At 57.5% G+C, this 9839-nt stretch overlaps 1 protein-coding gene across 1 annotated transcript; it reads left to right on the forward strand.

The window, feature by feature from the left end:
- Positions 1-1958: 1958 nt before the first annotated feature.
- Positions 1959-8196, forward strand: BARHL1 (BarH like homeobox 1). The gene is made up of 3 exons (XM_004713236.2): positions 1959-2424; positions 6208-6430; positions 7902-8196. The coding sequence occupies exons 1-3, from the start codon at positions 1959-1961 to the stop codon at positions 8194-8196; spliced, it is 984 nt and encodes a 327-aa protein (XP_004713293.1).
- Positions 8197-9839: the final 1643 nt, after the last annotated feature.

Below are 9839 nucleotides of genomic sequence, written 5' to 3' on the forward strand. Positions count from 1 at the left end.
ACCCCAGCTCATTTAAAAAAAAAACAACAGCCAGAGTCGCTGTCCCAGGAAGCTGTGCACAGAGCGGGCCCAGACCCAGATCGCGCTTCTGGTCTACCTGACCGCCGCCCTGGACCTTGAGGTTAAAGAGTAACCTTCTAAAGTGGTGGGTCTAGAACACGGTGATGGACCGAGGAGCGCAAAGGAGTCGTTCGTTGTTCGCAACGAAAAGCTAAGCTCGTGTTCCCAGCGTTTCATTGCACATACATCCCGGAGTGAACGAAGAAGTCGTTCCAAGACTTCTAATCGCGCACTGAAGGTCTGGGCGGTCCCATTCAGAGATACAAAAACACCTTCGCTGGGGCTGCGCGGCAGGAGGGGCTGTGGACTTGGAGAGGAAGGTCCCTGCCTTCTTTGTCCACCGCACCCGTTTCCGTGGGCTACGTGGATTCTTCAGGGTCCCCCCAACATCCTAGACCTTGGGAGTCTGAGCTGTCGGCCCACGTCTCCACTCCCACCCAAGTGAAGTCGAAACTCCAGACTTGAGGGACGAAGAAGGGGTTTGCAAACTGCCCTGCACAGGTAACGTCTAGAACCCAACTGAAGCTCCCGAAGATATGACTGCAAGTATTTTTTTTTCCTTTTCTTCAACAGGAAAAAGAGTCTCTCTCTCTCTCTCTCTCTCTCTCTCTCTCTCTCTCTCTCTCTCTCTCACACATCTTCCTTCGCTGGGTTTTGTTTCAGCTCAGGGTGAAACAAACAAACAAAAAACAGGGAGAAAAAAGAAACTATGATAGCCCTGTGTCAAATAATTTGAATAATTGTGAGAAAGGGTCGGGCAAAACTTACAAAACCTCCCATCCCAACCCACCTACAGCAGCAGCCAGCCAGCTCCGGCCCCCTCCCGCCAGCCTGTACCCCCCTAGGCTAATCACCCTCGTTAGGAGCCTCATCACCAGCCTAATGAAAGCAAACCGTGTGGAAATCGCCGGTAAACAGTTGGGTCTGTGCTGTAATTAATTCAGTGTCTCTTTTAATCAAACTGAAAGGGGATCGGGCAGCGGCTGGCGAAGCCGTGACATCACCCCCAAAATCGACTGGAGCCAATCAGCGTCATCACTCCGGGGACACGTGGGCAAGTCTCCTTAAAAAAAAAAAAAAAAAAAAAAACAAGAAAAAAAAAAAAAAAAAAAAAAAAAAAAAAAAAAAAAAAAAAAAACAAAAAAAAAAAGGAAACGAAAAAAAAAAAACCCAGCCCCAAAGTAAAAGTGACACAAGTTCATTTTTTAAAGGAGGGGGGCAGGGCGAAGGCGCGCGCGGCGGACAGCCTTCGAGCTACAGCCCCGGAGCCTAGAGGCGCTGTCCACGGTGCTGACGGGCCCCTGGAGCGGCGGGAGCGCGGGGAGGACCTCCCGGCCAGGTGGAGCGTCATGGGCCGCGGGCCGCCGCTCTCCGCGGTGCTGACGCCGTCAGGTGCGCTCCGTCTCGCCTGTTGGTAGCACGGCCCGGGCCCGCCGCTATCCACGGTGCTGACCCCGCTGCCTTCGGCCGCAGCGTTCCCCGAGGAAGCGTGCGGTTTGGATTTTTTTTTTCTTTAAAACCGTTCTTTATTTAGATTACAGCATCCTCGCATTTCTTCGGTGCCAAAGGGACGCTCAGGCCTCCTGTCCGTCTCCTTTGCTCTCCCCAACTTGACGCGCCCTCCCTCCTGTTTCTCCCTGACACTCCCACCACCCCCCCTCGGCTCGGTGGTTCTGCGCTCGATGCTGCAGAAGACGCGCTGAGCCCTCTTGGATCTAATGCGCAGAGAAGGTTGGCCCAGCGCTCCCGGGCTCCCCCAAGGCTGAACTCCGTCCAAGGTGCCCGCAGGCTCCCTGCCCGCCTTCCCCATGCCAGCCCGCAGCTAGGGGCAGGGGCAGCACCGGCTGGGGCTGGGGGTGGGTGGGGAGCTTTTGAGGAGGACAGGTCGCAGCTTGGCTATGGAAGGCTCCAATGGCTTTGGGATCGACTCCATTCTCTCCCACCGTGCGGGCAGCCCCGCCCTTCCCAAGGGGGACCCCTTGCTCGGGGACTGCCGTTCTCCCCTGGAGCTGAGTCTGCGCTCCGAGAGCAGCAGCGACTGCTCTTCTCCAGCCTCGCCAGGAAGGGACTGTCTGGAGACCGGGGCCCCGAGACCTGCTGGAGCGTCGGGCCCAGGTTTGGACTCCCACCTGCAGCCTGGGCAGCTTTCCGCTCCGGCCCAGTCTCGCACCGTCACCTCCTCCTTCCTGATCAGGGACATCCTTGCCGACTGCAAACCACTCGCGGCCTGTGCACCCTATTCTAGCAGCGGGCAGTCTGCTGCCCCGGAGCCCGGGGGCCGCCTTGCGGCCAAGGCCGGGGAGGACTTTAGAGACAAGCTGGACAAGAGTGGCAGCAGCGCCTCTTCAGACTCCGAGTATAAAGGTAAGCAAGCAAGAGGCGAAAAGTTGGTGGGGTTGGGGTGGCGGCGGTGATGCTGTATTTTAAATTTTTTGGTATATTAAAACTTGAGGGCATACATTTGGGAACACGCACACATTCACTTTGGAGCTCCCCCAAGGCTTAAACCAAGTCATGAAACTTGCCTGGACCTGTCGGTAGGCCCTGTGACCATGCCTTTGAACCACACACAGCCGCGACCAGGAGGGTAACCCTGGGTGATGGAGAGATTTTCCCATATGAACAAAACAAACTTTCTAAACTTTGACAGGGGCCCTTGCTTCCAGCCATGTTACTGGGGCAGTTTGAGTTCCTATCAGGGCAGTGGCTCTTAGGGGCTGACACAGAAGCAATGGAGGTCTTGAAAATTCTGTGTGAAGACCTCTTTATAAGAGTAAACACCTAGCATGAAATTTCAGAGGGAGCAGAATTTTCCATCTTTTAACTTACCAGTCGAGAAGAGGGACTGGGGTCTCCATGTGCTCTAGGCCAGTATATCTTGCAAAACAAAACAAAACAAACCCCAGCTCATTTAAAAAAAAAAACAACAGCCAGGCTTGGAACTGGTTACGAGGTCTAGGCGCCTCTCCTGCTGAATTTCACTTGAAGAGCACTAAGCAGTCACCTTCAGGCCATGTGAAGGAACTCACCTTGTTTCACTTGTACTCGGGTTGCTGCCCTTTCTGTTGCCTTTTCACGCCTGGATCTTTTTGTTGCTACTGGTCCCTTTTCATTTCCATCTTCCTTTAACCAAGGAGCTGAGATGGAAATGAAGAGGCGAGAGAGAAGGAAGAAGAGACGGAAGGGGGGCCATTATTTTGTTTCCTCCCAGCTCTCCCTGGTCTGAGAGGCTCTCAGGTGGGGCAAGAGGTGCAATGTTCTTTCTAGGAACAAGTCTGGAGCCAAGAGGTGATGGGGCGGAGGATCAGGGCTTCAGAGGAGAAAACCCTGTGTCCTTATCAAGCAGGAAATCCAGAGCTCCTCAAGGTTGTTCTGAGCTCTCCCTTCAGCTCTGTAATGAATTTCCAGAACCCTTCTTACCAGAAGAAATTTCTTTATAAAGGAAAATGATTTTTTTTTGTTAGGGGCCCAACACTTCTTGGCCCCTATTTCTACCAAGGTGGCTGTGTGCGTTCTTTGAAAGACTTTTTAAAAACACCTCCCTCTGCCCCCCAGAGAAGCATTTGTTTGGGTCTTATGCCACATGGAGACCCATTTGTGGCTCCATTCCCAGGACACACATCCGACGCGGCACCCCCCACCCCCACCCCTGTCCACTTCTCAGGCCAAAGGCTGAGCATCCTTGGGCCAGGCTGCGCCAGCTTTGCCTAGAAAACAGGCAGGTAGGATGGGATTGCCTGGGAAGGAAGGAAGGAAGGAAGGAAGGAAGGAAGGAAGGAAGGAAGGAAGGAAGGAAGGAAGACAGGCCAGTAGAAAGTGCGACCTGGATGCTCTATCCCCCTGACACAGTGGCCCATGCTCCTCCCTGAAAACCTGTTTAGAAACAGGCAATGAAAACTTACCCCGGAAAAAGACAGGTATGTGTGTGTGTAGGAAAAGGGAATGCAAATATATGTATTTAAAACATCACGTTTCGTTATAATTTCCAACATCAACCATAACAAAACTCCAGATTTTAGTATTGCTGGGACAAGAAGCAAGCACGGCCAACCTGGTGCGTGGGTGGCTGGTGGCAGTGGCAGGGAAAGAATTCGGAGGTCACTTCTTTTTATTTCTTTGCCCATAGGAAGGATGTTAAGCAGAGGTTTCGTTTAAGATAATTAGAATATCACTTTCCTTCTCTGGTCCCGGATGATATCCAATCAGGGAGGTTAGAGGGGCCGGCTGTCCACTTATCCCTTAAATGGATTTGGCGTCCATAAACGGAGGGAAGGGCCCATGCTCCTGCCTCCACAGGCCGGTAGCCTTTGCTTCTAAAGAGCCCCTGGATGAGAAAGGAAGCAGGGAGCCCTAAAGACAGGCATCCCTTTGCACCGCAGAGAGGAGGACTTAGAGAGAAGACAAGTTTCCTTGGCTATCAAAAGCCCCTCAAGCATATTTTAAAAATATGTAAAGAATCTGCAAGTGGGGCTTTGAAGTACGCGGTAGTCCACCACCCACACTAGGCGCAGGCCTGTAGGTCCGTGGAGAAAAGCAGGCTGGTTCAGTGACCTCAACCCCCTGGGGCAGGCATTGAGATGTGGCCTCCTGGCAGTGAGTCCAGAAGCCTAGGGAGCCCTATCAGGAGGATGTGCCTTGGAGGCTGAGGCCCAGCAGCACCCAGAGCTCACTGTTCACTGGAAGGTCCCAGTCTGCACTCGGGAGACCATGGGGGGAAGGGGGGTGTTGTCTAAGCCAAATGGTTCTTCCAGGCCCATCTTAACCTCAGCCCTGAGAAGTTAGGGGGCTTCAGAGATAGTCTAGACAATTAGGTGAAAAGTATGATTTCTGACATAGCAAGCTTGAGGTTGGTTTATTCCCGTAAGTGTTTCCAAGGGCTTGTTTTAACTTCAGCTCGCAGATATAGACGTAAGGTTCCATCCCAACAGGTCCGCCCCAGCCCCCAGAAACCAAGACTCCCGCTGTGAGGAGGTGGGGGAGGATGGGGCGCCTGCCTGAGAAAGGGGTTGCTCTCCCAGCTCATCCGCCTCAATGCACCCCGCGCCCAGCGCCCTCCCGACCGCCCCTGCTGCCTTTCTGGTTGAAAAGTCTTCCTCCCCAGCGGCTCAATTAACCGGATTATTGTTTCCTACAGAGAGAAACTAACTCTTATTCAGCTGAACCCTGTCATTGCAAACGCCAGGCACAATGAAATTCACCATGAAAGGAAATAAGGGAACACACGGGGGAGGAGGGTAATCTCCAACCCGGCCCAACAATTTTGTGGGGGAGGGCTCTTTGGCTGCATAATCGGTTTAGAGGAAGAAGGGAGAGGATTTGAGTTTATCAAGTGTGGTTTTGGTACAGTTATCACCAACGGAAAGAGAACAGAAACGAAACGAAACGAAATCGCCTGTGTTTTTCATTCTCAAGGGCGGACAGTGTCGTGGCTGAGGGGCACAGCCTCATGCCTGCCTCGCAGTGAGCTCAGCCACTTGCTCAGCCGAGGGGGCAGACGCCACGCAGAGTCGCTTCATTTGCCCAGCGCTCTGTGCTCTTGGAGCGCCCCCCCTAGCCCCCCCCACTGAATCCCGCTAGTGCTGGCCTTTCTCCGTGCGAACTTTGTAGATAGCCTAACTGTGGGTTACCCCACACTGTATCTCTGCAATGCTAGAGGAGGGCAGGCGAGATGGGGACGTTGTTATTCATCTGTATTTGTTCTTTTAAAAAGTGAGCAGGTTTTCATAGGGCTGTACTCCGCAGACTCTGTCTGACCTTCCCTCCCTGGGTCCCAACCGCAGATGCGGGGCGGAAGACTCTGGGTGCTGCCGCAACCCACACTAAGCACGCACTCCACAGTGCGGCCCATTCCCTCGGAACTTCTGCCCACCCCCACCCACCCCCCACTTGCCCACCCCTCACTCCCAGCTGGCCGGTATGGGCACGCAGAGCAAAAGCTCGCCACGCTGTGGGCTCTTGGTCGCTGCCCCCCTCTGTCGGGCTCCACACCTGATACCTGGAACCTGGAGGACTCGGCTCAGCGTGGCATTCCCTGGTCCCCACGCACGTGGGTCCACCAACGTCTCAAGTTGCGTTGAACCTGCGGGCCCCAGGGAGCGTGGGGGTGACGAGGCCAAGCCCTGACGCGCTGCTGCTGTGTCCCCGCAGTGAAGGAGGAGGGCGACCGCGAGATCTCTAGCTCCAGGGACAGTCCCCCGGTACGCCTGAAGAAGCCACGCAAAGCTCGCACGGCCTTCACCGACCATCAATTGGCGCAACTGGAGCGCAGCTTCGAGCGGCAGAAGTACCTGAGCGTGCAGGACCGCATGGAGCTCGCCGCCTCGCTCAACCTTACCGACACGCAGGTCAAGACCTGGTATCAGAACCGCAGGTGAGGCCATGCTGGTGGGTGGCAGGCAGAAAGGGGCCCCTAAGGCATTGAGAGAGCGCACGGGCTTTGCGCCGTCCCCTTCTGTAAAAGCGGGGAGAAGGCCATAGTTTTACAGTTCGGGCTAGGCGCTGGATTAAACTTGTCCCCGGTAGGCTGGCTTAGCAAGGACAGATCACCCACCAGGAAAGGTCCGTGGCCAGCGCTCTAACCCCAACTTCGTGGCCGTTGAGCCTTCTCCGTGGAAGTACCCACCCTAGAAACGTCTAGTAGGGGACTAGAGGCCGGCCAGCTGCTCCGAGGTGATGCAGCATAGGGCTCAAAGCCGCGCCTGGCCGCGGGCATTCGAGTTTGCATGGGGAGCGGGGTGGGGAGGGGCTGGGGCACCCGCTGAGCCTTTCTCCAAGTCCTGAGACCTCTGAAACAGGTCTTGGGGAACAGGTTGACCAGAAATTGGTATTCAGAAGGGAAGGACTCAGCGCTTGAGAGCTTGACACTGACCTCTAGTAACCTCCCTCCCCAGCGCACTTATAGGGGCAGACACAGTGCCACGCACCCGACCACACACCCACCCCACTCAGTGCCCACGCTGGGTCACACGCGCACACACACTGCAGACACTCAACTCACGCACATGAAGCGGGCGCCGGAATGGCACTTTCCGTAAACAAGCTTCCGAACACATCACCCCATTAATAATAAATACCGATTACTGCTCTGGGCATCAATAATTAAGGTCCGTTACAGTAATTACACAATTATGATGATGATGAATAATTCAGGGTGGGACGCGAGGCTGGTGAGGCTGAGCCCATTTTAGGGGCCTGACCCTGGCAAATGAGCCCGTGTAGCCTCGACTTCACAGAGCCGAGCCTGGGCCAACACCCGGGTAGTGGCCTCCTGACATCGGAGGCAGACAGGACAGTGCAGGGCTCTACCCAGACTTGGGGGAGGGTAACCCCCTGCTGGGGTTTGGGGTGGGGACAGATCTTGGCCCTTGCGGTTGTGCAGGGGCAGGAGGGGGTGTGTGCATCTCTCTGGGCCGCTCCCGCTCGTTGCTTCCTTGCGTCCGCGCCCAGCGTAGAGGCGCAGCGGCTGCAAGGCGCGTCCCTCCGCCAGGCCGCGCAGGACAAACCATCCTCTATTCTTTCCCGGGCCAGTGACCCAACATTCTGACTTTGGCGCGAGCTTATTTTCCGACACGTAGGGGGAGCCCCAACACCGGGGTTCGACCCCCAGGTTCTGTTGATTTGAATACATTTTGGAAACTGGTTCACACCTCGGTTGTTCTTAGTTGTAAAGTGGGGATAATCGCTATGGAGAGCGGGTGATGGGACTCGTGGGAGCGTTTTCCTGGCGCTCCTTTGTTTATTAACATTAGTCTGGTGCCTCGGGGGCTCCTGCCCTTGACCGGGCGGGGGTCGCCGGGCGCTTTCGCTCTGACACCAACGTGCATGTTTATTTCGGACTTCAGGACAAAATGGAAGAGGCAGACGGCCGTCGGCTTGGAGCTGCTGGCGGAGGCCGGCAATTACTCAGCACTCCAGCGGATGTTCCCGTCACCTTATTTCTACCCGCAGAGTCTAGTGTCCAACCTGGACCCCGGCGCCGCCCTCTACCTGTACCGCGGCCCCAGTGCGCCGCCGCCCGCTCTCCAGAGACCCCTGGTGCCCCGCATCCTCATCCACGGACTCCAAGGCGCCAGCGAACCGCCCCCGCCGCTGCCCCCGCTGGCTGGCGTCCTCCCGCGCGCCGCGCAGCCTCGGTGAGGCGCCTGCCTCGGGTCCGGCCCGGCTCGCCCCCGCCCCCCCGCGCCTCTCCCCGATCTCCACCCGCCCCTAGGAGGGCGCGGGGGCTTCCTCTCCATTTCTCGGGGAGGAGGGGGCTCCTGTGCGGCCCTCCTCCGTGTCCCAGTCCAGGGTCCCCATAAGGGCCAGATGCCAAGTCCACCGAGGCCCGGACCCCGGACTGAGGCCCGGCCTCTCCATCCCCGCCGGATGTACATATGCGTCTCCGCCACCCTGCGAGCTGGCTCCCCAGGGGCAAGGGGGAAGCCTCCCCGCGCCTCGCTCTTGCCCGCTCTCCTGTGCCCCAGCGGCACCTGAACCGCTTTCCCCGCTGGCTGCCGGGGACACGGGGGCGGGGGGTGGACGGGGAAGAGCAGAAGCAGCCCTCCTCCCTCGCGGCGCGCGGCCGGGCGGCGGAGCTGTACATACCGTGTGCAAAGTGTACATGAAGTTATTTATTCGTGACCCATGCCCGTAACCGTGTCCGTGAATCCGTGAGCCTGTGGCCTCCCCCTCCCGGGCGGGGTAGGAAGGGGCCCCGGGGGCTTGCCCACCCACCCCAGCTTCCCCCCTCCAGCCCCCACTACCCAGACCCCCTCGGGTTCTCTTCCTTTCTTTTTTAAATGTCGAAATAAACTTCTTACAAATGACCAGCGCCGGGCGGCGCTCGCGTCAGGTCCGTCTGCGCTCAGCCCGGTTCTTCCCACACCCTTGCTTCAGCCACTCCCCCCTGCCGGACCTTGCCCCCTTCCAGTCTCAAACACGGGGGCGGGGGAGGGATTTTTTTGGGGGGTCTCCTTTTTCGTCCTCGGGGCTGTGGTCGCGTTGAGGGGCCCCGATTGGACCCGCGGGGGCCCTGGGCAGTGCCTCAGTCTTCCCGGCTCTACAATGAAGCCGGGCGGCCCGCGGCGCGGAGCCGGCTCTTCTGGCCGCGACCAGGCCATCGGCAGCTGGTCACCGGCCCGCAAGTCCGACAGATGGACTCCGAGCCTCCGAGCTCCCCCCGCCGGGGGCCCCGGCCGGCTCGGGTTCGGGCTCTGGCCACCCGCGCGAGGTGGGCTTCGACCCGCCTACGCTGCGAACCTGAGGCCATTCGGACAAACCCTGGCCAGCCACCAGCGTCTCACCCCTTCTATCCCGGGAACAATCTGGCACGAGGCCCAGGGGGAGTCAAGGCTCGCAGTTTGCCTCCCAGCCTGGGGGCACCGGGTTCTCTGGGGAGTTTTGAGTGAAGTCTCCATTCACAAAAGGGCCCAGGTCACCTCCTGCTGCTGTCCCCTTTTGGGGAGAGGGGCGCAGGGACTCCGCTCCCACACAACCCGCTGCTGCCGGAAGGGCACCCAGGGCTCAAAGTTTGGGGCGTGTTTTCAGCGGGGCTGCTCTGGTGCTGGGTGGGTTGGAGGTGGCGCGTGAACACCAGCCCCCGGCCCAGGCTGCTACTGTTTCCTCCCCACCCCCACCCCCTTTCTTTCGCGGGATGGTGAGGGTCTTATTCTAATTTTGCAAAATGCACAGCAGCTAATGAAGTCAAGGAGGCCCTCGGCCTTGGAGTTCTTTTGCATGTCAATGGGGGTTGGTAAATCCTCGGCTCTGGCTGTGGTGGGGGGCGAAGGGGGATTGTCCCC

This window comes from Echinops telfairi, unplaced genomic scaffold (genome assembly GCF_000313985.2).
Source record: "Echinops telfairi isolate 266 unplaced genomic scaffold, ASM31398v2 ScPeMD7_22;HRSCAF=79, whole genome shotgun sequence".
Classification (NCBI taxonomy): Eukaryota; Metazoa; Chordata; class Mammalia; order Afrosoricida; family Tenrecidae; genus Echinops; species Echinops telfairi.